Below are 19679 nucleotides of genomic sequence, written 5' to 3'. Positions count from 1 at the left end.
AGCCAGGACTGTTACACAGAGAAACCATATCTCAAAAAAACAAAAAAACAAAACAAAACAAAAAAAGGGGGGGGGGAGCTGAGTAAGCCAGGGAAGCAAGCCAGTAAGCAGTGTCTCTCCCTCCGTGGCCACCATTTCATTTTTCAGGTTCTCCCGTCCTGTCTTCACTGGATGACGGGCTGTGACCTGAGACTAGACGAAAAAAATCCCTTTCCTCCCCCGGCTGCTTCTGGCCAGTACTCTATCACAGCAGCAGGAGCGGGTCCCTCAGAACACTAAGTGACGTCCCTTGAGGCTTTCTTTGGTTCTGCCTCTTTCTAGCAGAAGCTGCTCCTGCATGGAGGAAGCCAATGGAGACTGACAAACCTGATGGAGACTACAGCACTCCTCAGCGCCACCAAGATTAAAATGGCCAGGAACATGCCTTTAGTCCCAGCACTTATGGCTAAAGGTTTCTCCAAGTTCAAAGCCAGCCTGGTCCATATAGTAAGTTAAGGTCAGCTACACAGTGACACCCTGTCTCAAAAAAAGAGAGGGGGCTGACAATCTAGAAGAATACCAAGACCACAGCACTGATTTCAGCCACCAATGGTACTTTATTCTGGAAACGTCTTTGTATTTCAAAGTATTAACATCCTTCCTGTGACCCCCGTGGCCCCTGCAAATCCAGAAAGATTAAAAAACAAAGATGTCATGTATAAACACCTCTTACCTACTTTCTCTAAAGCCCTAACAGTGTCACTGCATGTGAGTGAGATTCTTGAAGGACTGGCCTTGTGTTCAGTGACTGCCAGTCCTTCCCAGGGGCAAATGGCCAATGCTCCAGCTTCCATCTCAAAGCCCCGTTTCTCCATCATTACACATTATCATTCCCCACTTGACATCTTCTTAGCAATTTGATTGTTGGATGCATTTTTCATTTGGCAAAAATTCAAACTGGCTTTGCGTGGGATGTTTAGTGTCAGAAGCGGCAGTGTTGATGCTCAGGCTCCGAGGGAGAATAGAGCGAGCTGTGCATATTCCTGGAAGAGCACACGCCGGAGGCTGGAAGGGGCTGTGCAGTTAGCGCCTCAACACTGCCTGCTTTCCAAGTCTGTGATTGTTGACCAGAATACAAATGCCCCCAAAGACGAGCCCCCTGCTTCATTTTGTCCAGAGGGTGTCAGAGTCGATATGCATGACCCCAACACATGGCACTCTTTGTCATCCGGAAGATGGCTCACTAGGAGCATCTTAGAAGACCTGGGTGTGCCCGAGACAGCATCACCTTTACCCAGAAGGGTATGCCTTAAGGATCTTCACGTCATCCACAGGACGGTCCTGGGAGTTTGTTTCCACCATGCCCACACGATTCACCATTCCTATACCCTGGCACACTCGGCCAAAAATGGTATGTTTGCCATCCAGCCACTGAGTGGGGGCGAGGGTGACGAAGAACTGGCTGCCATTGGTGTCTGGTCCTGCATTGGCCATCGCAAGAATCCCAGCCCCTGGGGGAGATTAGAAGAGAGAAAAATGTGAACAGGACCCTCAATTCATCAGGGTGGCAACAATGTCAGCAGATACAGAGGACTGCAGGCCCATCTCCATCATCAATTTCAGCGCCCACAGCCTCTTCCCAGAAACAGGGCGGACACTTCCTGCACCACCCCAATCACCTCGATGCCTCTGCCTCCGTCTCCAGCTTCACTTGTGCCGCTCCTCACTAACCCTAGCCCATGTCACTCGGTCCTCAAGAGCCCAGCAAGGCTTGAAGACTTCAGCTGGCCTGACTTTAGCACATTTAACAGTGGGCAGAGTCCAGAACACAGACCAGTGGTCAAAATTACTTAGGACTCTCAAGAGGCGCTGTTTTCTTTCATCTGCCAGGGCACTCTGTGGCGCCATGGCTGGGCAGCTGTCTGGCACCATGCCATGGTGTCAGACACACACCTTGAACCACAGCCAGAAAAAGCAAGCTTCCAATACGCATTCCCTCTCCTGCCCATCCAGCCAGACTGACACTTACCAGTGAACTTCAGGTCTGGATGAAGTTCATCTTCAAACTGTTTCCCATAGATAGATGCACCACCGCGACCTGTCCAATCAGAAGACAAGTAGTGACCCAGCCAGTCCCACAGTCTACCGCACAAAAAGAGCCTGAGGTCAAAGGACTTTTCAGAGTACAGAGAGGAATGTTATGGGCAGCAAGCACCCCAGCCCAGCCTCCAGTAGACACATTATAGTGGTCCAGTCACTGACTTCATTCAGGTTAAGACAATAACATAAGCTCATTAAATTGATGTCCCCTGTCAACATGCAGGAAGCACAGAAGAGCATCCAAAGGGGCAGTGGCACTGGTGTACCCAACTACTCATGCCCCAACAGGGAGCATGTTGCTGAGTATTCAGTATTCCAGCAAGAGTGCCCAGGCCCTGAGCCCAGTGCCCACTGCAGACACTGTTAATCAACACACCTTCCTGCTGAGCTTAGCTTCTACCCACAAACCCTACCAACCCACCGCTCCGGGCACCTGCTGTGGAAGGATCCAAGATGGCTGTTGCTTCCCTGAAGTAAGGAGATGGAAAGGGACAGCTATTGGCTCAGGGAGGGGCAGGGATGGTGGTGCCATGCGGAGTGGAACAGCATCACCCAGGAAGAGCGCACAGAGAGCACAGGTGGTGGGGATAACACCACCACCACCACCAAGTCCAGGATGTTACCGCTGGTGCTCGGCACCTAAGCTCGGGCAGGGTCCCCTCTCAGATCAAAAGGGCATAACTGAAGGTGAACATGGAAGCCTACACCTGTAAATCCTGCAGACAGAGCCAGGAGGTTGGTGAGCTTAAGACTAACCTGGCTACAGTGCCTCAAAGAAAAGAAAGGAAATACGGTGCTCACATAGGAACACTTAACAGGAGGCTGGCTCTCACCAATGCTAACCGACTACACGCTGGCCACAGCCTGGCTTAGTACTGCTTTGTCCATGCTGAGCAGCCACAACCATGCAGCAGCGTAGAGAGTCACTTCAGCAGAAACCAGGCAGAAAGAAGAGAATCGAGGCAAGATAGGGGTCCAAGTAAATGAGTTTGTGCTCCCATAGAGGCTGAAGGAGCAGAAATAAGGGATGCTGCCGGGCAGTGGTGGCGCACGCCTTTAATCCCAGCACTCAGGAGGCAGAGGCAGGCGGATCTCTGTGAGTTTGAGTTCAGCCTGGTCTACAAGAGCTAGTTCCAGGACAGACTCCAAAGCTATAGAGAAACCCTGTCTTGAAAAACAAAACAAAATTAAATTAAAAAAAAAGAAAGAAAAAGAAAAAAAAAAGAAAGAAAGAAGTTAGGGAGACTGAAGGCCAGGACACTGGTACAAGCTGGGCTGTGTGTGACTGTCGCTAAGAAGTCTCAGTGGATCTGAAGCTTCGCCGTCACTCCTGACACCGCCTGGGAGACTGACTGTCCCCCACCCCCACAGCTCTGCTGGCCCTCAGCCCTGAGCCTGGGCCATTCTGGAGCAGTTGTGTTGCCCCACCCATGGCAACTGTAACTCATGTACAACAAACCATCTTTCTTGCTGTCTCAACTGGAGAATAAACAAATAAATAAATAAAGCTGTCTTCAAGACTCTCCAGCATCTCCCCTGCCCCCCAAAAACCCTGGAGAGGAACAGACTGACGTCTAAGGCACGACACAAGAAGTGTGGGCTGACACAACGGTTACTATGCTTGGTGCTACTTGTCCCCATCCCACCCATGACAGGCAGCAGATTCATATCCAAGCCAAAAGGAACCATGGTGGGCAGTAGCCCGTAAGGAGGACCACATGGGAACGCGACACCCAGTCAGCTGATCATTAAAGCTTCTCTGGTGACAAAACCTCCGAGGGACACTTCAGGTCACTGTCCCCTGGGCATTTCCAGCGCTTTCACCCCAGCTTCCCTGGCCTCAGAGACAAGTACAGGGCAGCTCCTTTGCAGGCAGCTGATGCCCACGGCCCAGTTCTGTCTTACAACATAAACAAGTCTGTAGGTCCTGCTTTCAAGGAGCCAGCACTTTCCGTACAAACCCAGATGAGCCCTCTCCTGTGCATTTCTCACAGCCTTGTCCAGTCCTCCTTCAAAGGCAGCTGCAGCCCCCTTGCCACCATAGGACACAAGTCCAAGACCAAAGGCCAAACGCTAAGAGCAGCCCCCAGAAGACACAGCAGACTCGGCTCTGACACTGCTGGGGTGCGGGGCAGTGAGAACTGCTCTCCTTAGGACATATTCTATGTGGAGAGACAACGTGGCCGTAACGGCTGCCATTTTGGTTACTTAGAGTCAAACTGAGCACCACCTGATGCTACACTCACTAGTAAGAGGGCAGATGCCCTCTCAGAAGTCACGCAGGTGCACAGGAGTGAGCACGGAAGTACCAGGGTTGCTGAGCCCACTAACCAAGGGCAGCAGCAACAGGCACCATCTAAGTGGCCAGCAGTCGGCCTGGCCCATCCCTTCCCCACCATTCCTGGCTCTCCTAGCTGTCCCTGTTACCTGGTTCTCACTCCTCCCTGTCACTTCTCCCTCACTGCGGCCAGATCATCTACTACCATGTGCCCAAGGCCACACCTGTGAGGAAGCCCACAGTTCTCCCTTCCCGTCAGCATGTCATTAATGCTTTCTATTCTAAAATCAGAGCAAAACCCCAGCCCCACAGTCCCTGTGTCCTGGCCCCATCACAGGGACATCCGATTCACCTCCACTCTGATCTGGGGTCTGAGAACTAGGGAGCACCACCCTCCTTTCATCCTGAGGACTCCCCACACACACTCATCTCCACTGAGCCCCCCCCCCCCGTCTCAGGCCCCCAGCAGCCTCTCACAGCCGGTGCCCCCTCCTGGCAGCTCCTTCCTCAGGGGTCAGGTTGATGGCGCCCTGAGAACACACCTCTTCCCCTCTGGTTCTCTCCCCCAGGTAATCTCTGAACACCTAACTGCCTGGGTATCTGCTTCCCAAGGATAAAATAACACAGTTGTGGGGCTGGAGAGATGGCTCAGAGGTTAAGAGCACTGGCTGCTCTTCCAGAGGACCTGAGTTCAATTCTCAGCAACCACATGGTGGCTCACAACCATCTGTAATGAGATCTGTGGCCCTCTTCTGGCATGCAGGCACACATGGAATAAATAGATTTATTTACATAATAAATAAATCTAAACAAACAAACAAAACCAAAAAACAACAGTTGCTGTTATCCTGGTCCAAACTACAACTATCTCCGCTCAGCCGACCAGGCCCTGCCACTCTCTTCCACAGGGATCTCTTCATGTAGGAGCTGGAGGACCCTGCTCGGCCCTGCTCAACATCCTCTGTGAGCATTCCACCACACTTGAGCCCTCAGGACAAGATCCACGATCCACATCACCGCCCCAGAGGACACTCGGTGGTCACTGTCCCCCTTCCTTCCTTGCTGTGGCTTGCAACCTGCCAAACTGGCACTCAGAGCTCTCCTCGACCTTCAGAGAGGCCTACCCTATGTGCACCGCCCAGACATCACCGCTCCATCCTCTAGCCCAGCAGTTCTCAACAGGGATTGGCTGTGGCCCTATGGACACTGGGTAACGTCAGGAACATTTTTGGTTGTCAGAACTGAAGGGTCCACTATCTAGTGGGTAGATGCCAGGCTAGGCCGGCTGCTAAACATCCTTCAGTGCCAGCCCAGCCCATATCAGAGCTGTCGCCTCAACCGATAACACCAAGGGGAAGACCTCTGCTCTCTCCCTGACAGCCCCTATTTCCAAGTCACTTGCATACCTGACATCTCATCGAGCTTTCTCCCTGCTGGACTGCAGCCCACAGTGGCCGGGCCGACAGCAGGAGTCTAGCAGACATCTGTGAAGGCTAAGGAAATTAACCAAAAGAAACAGTTTCTGCACTGTTTCTGTGCCAAGCCTTTGCCAATCACTTTACCAGCAGAGCTCAAGCTCCCACAATAACCCCAGGAGGAATGGACAGCCAAGCTCCCCGCCTCCTGACAAGAGCTCTGCAAAGCCACCAAGCTGTACATGTGACAAGTGACTGTGTGGGGCAGGACTCAGGTCTAACACGTCGGGCCCCACATCCCTGTCAGGCACCTGGATGTGACCAGACCCCAGCTGGCCTCGGCTTCTCAGGTATTCTCTTCTTACTCCAGTCACAAGGGTCCCTAGTGCCAAGTGAAATAGGACAATGCTGGATCAAACTGGCACCCTTGGTTGGTGGGATCTGCAGTAACTGACTTCCATGCCTTTTCCCACAGGCGACCAATCTGCCCAGACTGCTCCTCCCCTTTCCCTATACACGAGGTCTGAGAGTGACTCACAAGGCCTCGGAGTCATCCAATCCAGTCTCAAGAATGAACTGCTGACTGGGTTCCATCATAGGACCTGTGGAGCAAGGAGGCCCCTGACTCCCGGGACAGCAGGCTCTCCGCCACGCTTCTCTGCAGGAGAAGCGCATGCCCTCGGTTTCCCAGGAGGGAAGTTCTAGATTCCTCAAGGCTCCTCTCCAGTCTAGTTCTACTCCATCGGACCGGTCCCCTCACTACAAACTGTCAACTTGCCTGACATTCACAAACCACAGAACGCCAGCACAAAGTTGTACATTCATGAAGTCACCAGCTTCTTGTTTCTTAAAATGAACAGCGGTTTCCTGCGGTGCTGGGGGCTCCATGAGGAAAGAGACTGCCTCGGCTTCTGGGCTTCAGCACTCCTCGCAAGCCCTGGAAAGGGGCAGGATACCCAGCAGACTCCTGGCAAATATTCGCTCAATGGGCAAAATTAACAATGGCTCGCTGTTCCACAAGACAAACTTCAGGTGTTCCAGGGGCTACCAAGAAGAGATGAGCTGGGCGGTGGTGGCGCACGCCTTTAATCCCAGCACTCAGGAGGCAGAGGCAGGCGGATCTCTGTGAGTTCGAGGCCAGCCTGGTCTACAAGAGCTAGTTCCAGGACAGGCTCCAAAACCACAGAGAAACCCTGTCTCGAAAAAAAAAAAAAGAAGAGATGAAATCAGAGGGAGGCTGCTGCGCAAGATAACCGCATGCAGTTAATCGAGGCTGAGAGTGGAGCAAGATGACCTCAGACAAGCTCAGCAGGGTGTTGAACCTAACTGGAGGTGAGGGAGGGTAAGAAACAGATAGAAGACTCACAGCCAAGGAAAGGGCTGATGTGGTTGTTCCAATGTGGGTGGCGTAAAGGTGGGGGGTGTGGCGCAGGGGAAACGCAGGAAGTCAGGGAGCATCTGCACTGAGAGGTACCTGAGGATGGGTGTGAGGAAGGCTGGGGAGGAAGGCTCCCGAGCAGCCAGGCTGTGCACAGCAGGATGGAGAGCGGACACCCAACTTGCAGAACCCACAATGTTACCAGCTATCTACTTGCGGCATTTAGCAGAGAACTGTCCTTTGTTGGCTGGGAGGCACACCCAGTGCCTAGGAGGGCCGCCTCCTGCTTGCTTTTCACAGACTTGCTGGCAGGCTGCGCAAACATTTGTTATCCTTGAGCCTGCGGCATTATTGGAAATCTTTTGAGTGCTTCAGTTTCATTAAAAGCACATCATGGAAATGTGACATTAGGGAAGACAGCAGAGTAACTGCAGAGACAGGCGAGCACTGTGCCAACAGTTCATTTCCGAGTCACTTCCCGTTCACTGAGCACGGGCTCTGGGCACGCTGGTGTCCCAGATTAAAGTCCATTTCATTAGAGCAAGAAAGGGAGAGAAGCGGAGCATGGAGGGAGGAAGAGCAGGTGGAGATTTGTAGTTCGAGGTCAGTCTGGTCTACAAAGTGAGCTCCAGGACGGCTAGGGATATACAGTAAGACCTTGGGTTTTGTTTTTTGTTTTTTAAAAAAAAGAGAGATAAGTCAAGGAGAGACATGAACGTCAGCATAAATCCTGTCTTGCTTCAATGCCCAGTGAAATGAACAAAACACAAAGATTTTACAACATCTTGGTGTGGAAGAGCGCACCTTTAACCCCAGCCCTCGAGGGGCAGAGGCAGAAGGATTTATGAGTTCCAAGGTAGCTAGGACTACACAGCGAGGCCCTGTTAGATAAAGAGAAACAAATGTTTTTTAAATTCTTGAAGAGTTGGCCAAGGAAAGAAAGACTCTGAAAGACTGAGAGCTGAACCCTGAGAAGTCTCACGGACTGCAAGGGCACCAGAACAGCCTGAGGGCAGACGCCTGAACACACACACACACCCCGAGTGGGGCAGGGCTGGCTACCTCCCAGGGTCATTCTTGGGGGATGAGTCGGAGCCTGGGATGAGGACAGAGAAACCCTGGGACAAAATTTACTGAAATCTGGGAAGACAAGGCAGAGACTAGCCTTCCCACAAGAAGCAACCCCAATTCCTTTTCAGCCTGGGATGCAGTAGAGAGTCAGCAGCCTTGAATTTGCAGTGGGGAAGACACATGGGCCCACATAAATTCAGATAATGACAGGCATCTGTTTACATGTCCCTGAACAAAGGCGGGGACAACATACGTGTTGGTGCCAATGAAGACAGAAATGGCGTGGGCAGTGAGAGACAACTCCAGCAAATGGAAGGACAACAGCAGAGAAGGCGGGAGCCCTGCTGACCCTAGAAAGTCAGAGGTGCAGAGACAATGAACACAATGAGGTGAAAAAGACACGGCTAGGCTGAGGAACAAATTGGGACCCAAATGACACTAATAGAGTTAACACGCTAGTGAACTGTTGGGGACTGCGGACCCTCAGACCCTGAATTTTCTATGACCTCCTGCCTGCCAGAGTAAACAATTTGTTTTCCTATGCCTACAGCTGCTCTAGGCACAGGACTCTCATGAGTTCCTAATGGCAGGGAGTGGTTTCTGGTGGGCTTGCAGCTGAAAAGTTCTAAGAGCTAGGGCATGGCCATTAGTCAAGTGAGCCCAATATATGTTGCCCTGGAACACAATAAAAGGGGCATTCTTGTTTCAAGGATGACCCGTGTCTCGTCTGTATGTGTGTTTCAATCTGCAGCCCTTTGCCCAACTCTCGAACCATTCCGTAGTACAGGCATAATACTACACTGAACAGCGAAAATGTCTAGAATAGACACAAATGGCAATTGAGTAAGGCAGGTGAAGGTCTGGAGAGTTTTAGCAAAGACAGGGAAAAGGAAAAAACCATCTCACTGACTACAGGAAATGTGAAACATGGAAGAGAAGGGGCATGATGCAGCAGCTTCCTGAAACACAGTAAGCCAGGCCGGGAGGTGCTCCAGCAGGCTGCTGTGACTCCCTGGACTGAGGGGAGTGCATCTGGCCTTGGATTCTCTGCAGCTGTATTCAAACCAGACTTTTCTGCAAAAGATCTGAGGGGGTAAATGTGTCTCTGATATGATACTATAACTACTCAAGGTCTTTTTTTAAGTACAAAGGCAATAGGCAGAGTCTGAAACAGGAACAAACCCAAAAATAAAACCCCCTCAGTTCTTGCAATAAAAAGCAAGAAACGGAAGCCTGGTAAGAGATGGAACCATGGCCAGAGATGGCTCAGCCAGGAAAGGCTGTGCAAGCCTGCTGACCCACGCTCCGTCAAAACAACTGCTGTGCGGATGGTCATCTGTAATCCCAACACTCTCACAACAAGATGGGATGCAGAGACAGAACCTGCTAGAAGCTTCCAGACCAGCTACCCAAAGTAGGCTGTGCAGCAGAAATGAGAGAGAACTGCCCAACTGAGAAGATGAGAATCAACTCTAGAACAGTCCCCTGACCCCACCATGGGAGGGTGCACACATGCATGCACATACATGCACACATGTGCAAAGTCCTTTTGTAAATGTGTTCCTTTTATTGGTTAATGAATGACAATGCAGAATAGAGCAAGGTGGGAATTTTAAGCAGAGATACAGGAGAAAAGAAGGCAGAGTCAGGGAGACGCCATGTAGCTGCTGAAGGAGACAGACGCCCAGGAACTTTACTGGTAAACCACAAACCTTGTGATAAAATATAGGAATCGGTTAATTTAAGATGTAAGAATTAGTTAATAAGAAGCCTAAGCCATTGGCCAAACAGTATTGTAATTAGCATAGTTTTTTGTGTGATTATTTTGGGTTGGGCAGCCGAGAAATGAACAAGCAACCTCCATCAACAAATTGGTACCCAACATGGGGGAATTACATCTGCCTAAAATCTGAGAGAGCTTAAAAAAATTTTAAACATTTAAAAAAAAAAAACAGTTAAACATGGCTTCATGGTACTAACATTTTCTCAGGTAAGCTCTGTTTGTTAAAAGTAAGCAAAAACACGATTTCTTAAAAAAAAAAAAGAAAAGCTTCCTGATTCAGCAGTAACAGCAAAAACTGTGAGGCTCCTTTAAGAAGGCTTCCTGGTTCATACAAACAGCTCTGACTCTTTTAGGAGGCCAGCACTTAAATGGGGTCTACATTGCTTCATAGTGACATAGGCCTGCTGCAACCCTAGAGTTGGGGTGGCGTACATGGCTCTCAGAGGCAGTGAACATACCTCTGTCATGTTGGATTGGACAAAACAAGAAGGCAGGGCTGCAGAGTTGGTCCTAGTCACGACCATTTAGCATTTAAAAAAAAAAGTGCTTCTAGTCAAAAAATTACAAATACATAATAATAAAAACAGATTCAAATTTTAAAAAAGGCCTGTAAATGGGTCACAGTGTTGGTTAAATGTGTACAGGCTTGGGAGAGAGAAGACAGACAGTCATAGATTAAAAAAGTAAAGAAAAATAAGCCACGTAAAGATGGAAAATACACAAAGTCTGGATTATGTATATTATTGTGTTTTCTCTGAATTTTTTGGCTGTGAATGAGCTAAGTACAGAGACATTTCATTGTATGGGCTGCTAAGCTAAACCAACATATATACTTTAAAGGTATTTTGACTTCAAAATTTGGGTCTAAGGATATGTTGCTTTGGAAAAGAGGTTCTGCTTTTGTTTCCACAAAGGATGAGAACTTGTGGATTCCTTCCAGACTAATATGGTTTGATCAAACAAGACCCCCTAGAGCAATGGTCCAGATGATCCAACATCCATTACAGCTTCAGGACTGCTGGCTGAGATGGACCTATCACATAGGATACCCAAAGAAAGACCTGATTAACAGCGCCCCAAAGAGCAGGAAGTAGTCTAGAGAACAATACCCAATTTTAAATGATTGTTTATAAATGTTTGTTTACATTTAAAGAGGGATATGTTAGAGATGAATTTTGTATTGGTATGGATCTTGGTTTATTGATACAAATTTAAAGTCAATTTTGTTATATGTATATTTCTGCTCTTGATTAAGGTATTGTGTTTGTGCAGCTCATTTTTAAAAAGTGATATATAATTAAGAAATACAGGTAAACAGATAGTCATCTATAATAGTCAAACTTGTAATCATGTTAGTTTTTCTAGACATACAGAGATATAATTAAGATGGATGGGTATTCTCCAAACCTTTCAAATGTTTTAAGAACTTAGACTTTTCTCAACAGTGAGACATGTCTGCTTCTGGCAGCACCAGTTACTTCAGAGAGGTTGATGGGCATTGTAAGAAACTTGTTATGGAATTTGCCTTCAATGCAACAAAGCTAGCCATTTGGGCAAAAAACTGCTCTTGCCTGGATTGCTTGATGGTATACTGTATTAACTGGACACGCAGGATCCACATAAAAATGACTGCTGAAGCTGTCTAAAGAAGGTGAGACAGTCCTTCTGGGTTCCTTCATCATGAAGAGTCTGCCAAACATTCTGCAGGACACAGAAGAAAGTGACTGACAAGCTGCCAATATAGGCAAAAATGTCTTTAAAATTTCCTGCTTCATAGAAAAGTCTGCCAGATACTATGGCTAAAGATGGATGCCCCAACGTTACAGAAGAACTTTGGGTGATTGTCTAGGCAGCAAGATGTCTCTGTCTAGAGTTTTGAAAGTTGTTTACAATGCACTTCCTGTTTACTTAGGTAATATATCCTTTTGCAGTCTTTATGGAGTTAAAAATGATAGTTATAATTAAAATATAAATTAGATATAAAACTTTAGACTCACAAAGGTAGGATAGATCATAGGATGGATCATAGAAATGCCAAATGTAAATGGACTAAATATTGCAATTATAATTCTTGCTTGATAACTGTCTTGTTATATGTAACTTTACTATGTTAAAGTTAAAACCTTTTTATTTGGACAGAAAAGGGGAAACGGTGTGGAATGTCCCTCTGTATATGTGTTGCTTTTATTGGCTAATGAATAAAGAAGCTATTGGGCCTATGGCAGTGCAAACAAGGCAGGAATTCTAAGCAGAGATAGAAGAGAAAAAAAAGGCAGAGTCAGAGAGACACCATGTAGCTGCCAAAGGAGACAGTCACTACAGAACCTTACCTGGAAACCACAAGCCTCATGGTAAAATATAAAATAATAGGAATGGGTTAATTTAAGATGCAAGGGTTAGTTAATAAGAAGCCTAACATATTGGCCAAGCAGTGTTGTAATTAATATAGTTTGTTATGTGATTATTTCAGGTCTGGGTGGTCGAGAAACAATCAAGCAGTATCCATCAACACACGTACTCTAAGTATTTGAAAAGAACCACTGCCCCCAGCCCTTGTTAAAATAACTGAGCAGCTGAGTACCACCAAAATGGAGACTCCATAGGTTTATTTTGGATGTAAAAGAAAAAACAAAACCAACAATAAAAATTCAGGTTGAGGAGATGCGGCCCAGCAGTTAATAATACTTGCTACACTTCCAAAAGCCTGGGTTCAATTCCCAGCACCCACATGGCAACTCACAACCATCAGTGACTCCAGTTCTAGGGGATTTTGGCCTTCATGAGTAGCAAGTGTGTACATGGTGTGGAGACATAAATGCAGGCAAAACTCATACACATAATTTTTTAAAATTACTATGAATAATTGGGAGGCAGAGGCAGGTGGATCTCTGTGAGTTCGAGACCAGCCTGGTCTACAGAGCTAGTTCCAGGACAGGCTCCAAAACCACAGAGAAACCCTGTCTCGAAAAACCAAAAAAAAAAAAAAAAAAAAAAAATTACTATGAATAAATATTTTTAAAATTTAGTAGAAAAATTTAAGGCGGGAGGATAAGAATGAACAGAAATTTGTAAATACTAACCGCCTCATCTTTAGTTTCCCATTACTACACACAGAATCATCCATATCCTACTCCACTATGTACTTCCTGCCTGGGTGGGGATCCAGGCCTGCATTCTTTTTTTTTTTTTTTTTCGAGACAGGGTTTCTCTGTGGTTTTGGAGCCTATCCTGGAACTAGCTCTGTAGACCAGGCTGGTCTCGAACTCACAGAGATCCGCCTGCTTTTTTTTTTTTTTTTTTTAAATCTTTTTTATGCTGGTTTTTGTTTTTTGGAGACTGGGTTTATCTGTATAACAGCACTGGCTGTCCTAGAAGTTGCTCTCTAGACCAGGCTGGCCTCAAACTGAGAGATCCGCCCGCCTCTGGGATTAAAGGTGTGCGCCATCACGCCTGCCCGCAATCTTGTCCTTCCATCTAATCTCCAACAGCAGTCAGCGACCTCTGAACACAGAGGCCAGAGCCTGCCACTGTGCTCACAACAGCCAGGAGGTTTCGTCTTCGCTTCTGCCAGGGCTGCACAGGCTCCGCCCCCACGTCAGAGCTCCAGCAGCACCCTTCCAAAACTGATCCCCATATTTATCTCTCTGCTCACAGCTGTGTCCCTAGAGCTTCGAGTAGGGGCTTTGACACAAAGTCCATGCTCAACACCTGTCAGATGAACGAGTTAATAAAGGAACCCAGACTTTATTTCCAAGACCCAGGATTGTCTTTTTTCACCTGTGACTGATCCAATTCCATGTCACTCTGGGTCTAGCAATATCATCAGCTCTTAGTGAACGACACAAGAAAGTCCCGAGAAACTACCATGCTGCGGAGTGAAGAGTCTCTCCAGTGAGTTACACACGTGAAAGCAGGAACCAGCAGCGTATTCAATGAACCACAGCCAGCAAGCGCCTATCATGCAGCTGGGGGAGGTGGAGGCAGGAGGATCAGGAGTTCAAGGACAACCTTGGCTGCCTTGATACCCTATCAGAGAGCGAAATGGTGTGTGCGTGGGGTGACTAGCTATCAATGCAGCTCAATTGGTAGAGTGTTTGGGGGAGGGGAGCGGGCAGTGTTGATACCAATACAGCTCAGCTGGCAGAGCGCTTGCTCAGTGTACTGGAAGCCCCGGATTCAATCGCCAACCCTACAAAAGCTGAGCGTGGTAGCATACAGAAATCCTAGTACTGAGGAAATAAAGACAGGAAGATCAGAGGATTAGGACGTTTTCAGTGAGGAGGAGGCTAGCCTGAGCTATAAGGGCCTGTCCCAAAAGAAAAATGAATCAGATTCAGCAAATGGAAAAGCAAGCTGAGGCTGCCTCACCACGCAGACATGACTAAGTGAGACCTGAAATGTGTGGTGGCATAACTGTACCTGTCCCTGTTGGGTCACCGCCCTGGATCATGAAGTCCTTGATGATCCTGTGGAATTTGGTACCGTTGTAGTAGCCCCGCCGAGCCAGCTCTGCAAAGTTCTTGCAGGTCTTTGGAGCATGCTTCCAGTACAGCTCCAACACGATGATCCCCATGCTGGAGTTGGGACAGACAGCACAGGCAGTCAGCAAGGTCGCAGCAGGGAGCAGCGTGGGACTTCTAGCACTTCTGTTGTTCAAACAGTGAGGCATCAAGCTGTGACTAGAGCTCACACTCAGAAGGAAACAACCCACGAAGCAACAAGGCTACTGCCAGGCACCCGAGTGTGACACGCAGGGCAGCTTCTGGCTTATGTTCTAATTAAACAATCACAAACAAGGCAGGATTCTAAGCGCATATACTGGTGCTCCAAAGCCAGCCCTAAACAAGGAAAAGGGCCTCACATGCCATCTGTAGATTTAATAAAAGATACTAAAGTGTGGGGAGTTATAGACATTTACATCAGTGGTGGTGGATGTTCAATAAATACCTTTTCTAACTTTTATATTTTTGATCATGTAAATATATTATCTAGTACAACCAAAGTTGAATAGAAAGATAAAAGCAGTTTGTGTGTTCAAAGGAGGGTCAGACAGGGCTGGAGATGGCTCGGCAGCTAAGAGCAAGTACTGCTCTTCCAGAGGACAGGGCTCCGCTCTCTCACAGCGCCTCTGATGCCTCTGGCCTTTGCCGGCTGTCAGGAGCCGTGTCCCCCCAAAATTTACAGGAAGCACCGCCGTGAGGAGTTTTTGCAGAGGGCTTTACTTCCCAATTGTATTGAGAATAGTCTTATTGACCAAGCCTATCTCACACCCAAATTAACTGTTAATTGAGAGCTATCTGTTAGCAGAACCTGCCTCACATTCCAAACTATCTAGAGAACTAGGTGGGTCACCTTGTGACTTCCCGACCAAGGAATCGTGACCTGGCCTAGGTGATGGGCGTGGACCACGTGGCAAGACCCCGTGCCCCAGCCCCCCAAGCTACTCATCCAGGGGCTATATAAGCTGTAACCATGACTCTAATAAAGGGAGGCTTTGACAAATACGCTTAGCCTCCTTCCTGCTTATCAGCCTATGTCTTTCAGGTGGTGCCTCTCCGTGACCCTGGAATAACTGGCCAGCCAGGCGGGTTACAAACCCTAGACAGAGTAACCCGTCGAGGCGGCTACAGCCAGCACTTGCACTCACGTGCACACATCCACACACATAAAGACGAGAGTGAAATCTGAAGGGAGAAAACGTGTAAAACAGAAACAGACACCAAGGCTGCTTACTGCACGTGTCTGCACACACCCGGTATGGGTGTTTCTATTGTCTCCCCAGGACCTCTAAGGACAAGACAGAAGCAAGAGACAAGGCGGGGGTAGGGGGGCTCATGTTGTATGTCATCCCCCACTGAGCTCTAGGAACATGAGGGCTGAGTTGAGTGTGTGTGGCTCAGACACAGGGGGCCCAGCAGTGTGAGAACTCCAGTAGAGCCCAGTAGGAGAGCCACACACCTTTTCAATCCCTGTACTCGGGAGACAGAGCCAGGCATATCTGAGTTTGAGGCCTAGTCTACAGAGTGAATTCCAGGACAGCCAGAGACAGGGAAACTGTCTCAAAAAACTAAAATAAATAAATCCATTATAAATAAATAAATGTATATAGAATAAATAAATGTATACTTTCTGCCTGCAGTTCATCCTTTTGCCGGCTACCAGCCAACACAGGTTTAGTCATGCTGTGGGGGCAATATCTGAGGGGTTTTTCCCCAGGAGCTGACATTCTTGTGGGTTTTGTCCTTCCTATTTTGTGTGTTGATGGGTACTGTTCTCAATCACACTTACTCTCTCTGTGTGTGTGTGTGTGTGTGGCTGTGAACGAGTGTAGAGGTCAGAGGATGACTGTCAGGAGCCAGCTCTCTCCCACCACACAGCAGGGATCGCATCCCGGCTTGGCGGCAAAACCCTGAACTCACTGAGGAGTCATCCAGCCCTATTAGGCGTTTTCTAAATATAATGACAGCAAATGGCAGACATGAAGTGCTTACATAACTGACGTGTCCCTGAGCAATTTCAACTTGGAAATATCTGTTCTCTAAGAAAAGTTATAGTTGCCTAAGAGTCTGTGTGTACAAATATGACCAATACCACAGAAGTAGCATCTGTCACGGTGAGAAAACTAGTGGACTGGGCGGTGGTGGGGCGCACCTTTAATCTCAGTGCTTGGGAGGCAGGAGCAGGTGGATCTCTATTGAGTTCATTCCAGGAGAGTCAAGATTACATAGAGAAAACCTGTCTTGAAAAATCAAAAAAAGGGGGGCTGGAGAGATGGCTCAGAGGTGAAGAGCATTGCCTGCTCTTCCAAAGGTTCTGAGTTCAATTCCCAGCAACCACATGGTGGCTCACAACCATCTGTAATGGGGTCTGGTGCCCTCTTCTGGCCTGCAGACATACACACAGACAGAATATTGTATACATAATAAATAAATAAATAAATATTTAAAAAAATAATTTTAAAAAAGAAAAATTTAAAAAAAAGATAAGAAAAAGAAAGCAAAGAAAACAAGAAGCAACTTATAGGCTCTTGAAAGGGGACTAACACAGGAACAACCACACCACAGGCAGCTACACGCTGTTGTGCCAACTCTGCTGAGATAAGACACACACATGACAGAAATCTGAACAACCATCAACAAGTTGTTACCAGTGGTTTCCGGAGGGAAGCAGCTTTCATCGCTTACCCCGTATTTTTTATACTACCTAGAGTTAACTGTCAATGTATTTTGTGATTAAAACCAGACTGATGCTGGGCGGTGGTGGCGCAAACCTTTAATCCCAGTACTCGGGAGGCAGAGGCAGGTGGATCTCTGTGAGTTCGAGGCCAGCCTGGTCTACAGAGTGAGTTTCAGGACAGCTAGGGCTACACAGAGAAACCCTCTCTCACAAAAAAACACTGCTGACTCTTGCAAGTCATCCTCTGACTTCCATGTGGTATGGACATACACCCCACACACATATAATGACGAACTAAATGGAGGCAGGCTGACCAGGCGCCAAGCAAGGTTCTCTCCACTGTGAAACTCTATAGGTAAGTCTGTAAAAGGTAGTATCTCCCCAGTTAAAGCTGGAAGGGGTGTGTGTGTGTGTAACAATGCCTTCATGATAGGAGCTGCTAGCAAGATTAAACCAAATGGAACCACACAGTAGAGGCCTGGTACTAGTAGGAGGTGGCTTAATTATACTGTTAGGTCACTTTTTCTTTTTCGAGCTGTGGTCTCGTGCAGCTTTGGTTAACCTTAAACTCGAGACACAGCCAAGAACAATCTTGAACTTTCTCTCTCTCTCTCTCTCTCTCTCTCTCTCTCTCTCTCTCTCTCTCTCTCTCTCTCTCTCTCCCCAACCCCTTTCGGAGATAGGGTCTAACTGTGGAGCCCTGACTGGCCTGGAACTTGCTATGTAGACCAGGCAGGCCTCAAACTCGAGTTCTGCCTCCTGGAATTAAACGCACGTCTCACAACCCCAGGGAATACATATCTTTTGCCCGTGGTGCTGGACTTTCAACTCAGGGCCTAGTTGTAAGCATTCTACCGGTCCCCGACCCAGACCCTGATCCTCCTGCTTTCACCTCCAGAGAGCTAGGATCGTAGACAAGTGCCAACCACACCATATATGCGGTCGTGGAAACCGAGTTCGGGACCTCAGCATGCTAAGCTCTCTACCAAATGCGCCACTCAGCCCAAAGATCACACTTCGTGGAGAAAATTCGTCTTCCTCTACTTTCAAAGCGATTTGTTCAAACGGCCCTACTACTTTTCCCGTAGTGTTCACAGTCCGTCTCCTTCACCATAATACACTGTTTTATCTAGTTCTGGGTCCTCAAAAGTCCAGGTCCTACGTGCATGGCTTGTGGACTCCACACATACTTGTTGAGAATAAGTGGATGAATGAATGAAGATGGATATAGATAAATGAACTAATGAACCGGGTGGGAAAAGGACAGCAAATAGACGTTATCGAGATCTCCCGCGGTGCTGGAGGGGCTCCCCTGAGGTCCCTTCAGAACTCACGGGTACTCCCGGCCGCAGCTCCACGCCGTTCACGTGCGAGTCAGGCCGCCTCCCTTAGCCTAGCCGCTGCGGCACGAACCCAAGTCTCCTCCCCCAGTCCGGCCCCCAACCCTCACCTAGTTTCCAGGTAGACGTTGGGCGGCTGCCAGGTGTCAGGGGGAATCGCCGCCATACTGAGCGAAGAAGGTATCCCCTTAGCAATTGCTACTTCCGGCGGAGATCATGGGGGACCCGTCCCAGGTTCGCACACTTCCGGTTCCCGCCGATCAGCCGGTTTGGATGATAGGGTTTAGGGCGCTGGCACAAGGAAGATAAAGGATCTCTTTCGAGGCTGGGAAGGGGCTTGCAAGACGAGTTACCAAGTACAGGGCCACAGACAAGTGCAAGATCCTTCTGCGGCGATTCGCGCCATGCTCCGGAACGGTGATTGGTCTGTTTGGACACGGAAGGCGGGACAACCGTTTTCATTCTGATTGGCAGGATGTCCAAACATTGAAGAATTTTTTAAGTTTCCTAACTGGGATGGCTCAGAAACGAACTGTATTACTAACCACTTAGTCCTGGAACTCACTAGGTAGACCAGGCTGGCCTCGAGCTCACAGAGATTCGCCTGTCTCAGCCTCCCAAGTGCTGGGATTAAAGGCGTGCGCCACCCCCACCCAATGCACTTTCTTTCTTTCTTTTTTTTTTTTTTTTGGTTTTTTCGAGACAGGGTTTTTCTCTATGGTTTTGGAGCCTGTCCTGGAACTAGCTCTGTAGACCAGGCTGGTCTCGAACTCACAGAGATCCGCCTGCCTCTGCCTCCCAAGTGCTGGGATTAAAGGCGTGCGCCACCACCGCCCGGCTGCACTTTCTTATTTTATCTATTTCATAAAGCAATCCTATGGGTAACACTATTCCTGTTTTTCAAATGTGAGAACTGAAACTCTGTAGTTAAGTGCCACGTGGCAAATCTGATCCTCCAGACTCAAAGCAAGGACCGTGTGGAAAGGGGAAAAGGCTTGGAAAGAGGATGACAAGAATTAATATGACTGAGCCCCGCGGTGTGGCACACGCCTTTAATCCCAGGGCTCCGAGTTCGAGGCAAACAGATCTCTGAGTTTGAGGGCAACCTGGCCTACAGAACGAGTTCCTGGACAGCCAGGGATACTCAGAGACACCCTGT

The 19679-nt window shown here is 48.2% G+C and overlaps 1 protein-coding gene across 1 annotated transcript; it reads right to left on the bottom strand.

Moving 5' to 3' along the window:
• Positions 1–582: 582 nt before the first annotated feature.
• Positions 583–18925, bottom strand: Ppil1 (peptidylprolyl isomerase like 1). The gene is made up of 4 exons (XM_057751402.1): positions 18631–18925; positions 14424–14578; positions 2009–2077; positions 583–1490 (listed from the first exon to the last, which is right to left on the bottom strand). Exons 1-4 carry the CDS (start codon positions 18684–18686, stop codon positions 1270–1272), a joined length of 501 nt encoding a protein of 166 aa, XP_057607385.1. The 5' UTR covers positions 18687–18925; the 3' UTR covers positions 583–1269.
• Positions 18926–19679: the final 754 nt, after the last annotated feature.

Source organism: Chionomys nivalis, chromosome 19 (assembly GCF_950005125.1).
Source record: "Chionomys nivalis chromosome 19, mChiNiv1.1, whole genome shotgun sequence".
NCBI classification, from domain to species: domain Eukaryota; kingdom Metazoa; phylum Chordata; class Mammalia; order Rodentia; family Cricetidae; genus Chionomys; species Chionomys nivalis.
The sequence above is the reverse complement of the archived record's forward strand: the minus strand, read 5'-3'. Positions and strand labels throughout refer to the sequence as shown.

Excerpts from the sequence above, each read along its gene's own strand:
- Ppil1 (XM_057751402.1), bottom strand. The coding sequence starts at position 18,686 with ATGGCGGCGATTCCCCCTGACACCTGGCAGCCGCCCAACGTCTACCTG. Across the intron at positions 2,078-14,423 it reads CGGTGACCCAACAGGGACAG|GTCGCGGTGGTGCATCTATC; the intron begins GTACAGTTATGC and ends CTGATTGGACAG. Across the intron at positions 1,491-2,008 it reads TCCAGACCTGAAGTTCACTG|GGGCTGGGATTCTTGCGATG; the intron begins GTAAGTGTCAGT and ends AATCTCCCCCAG.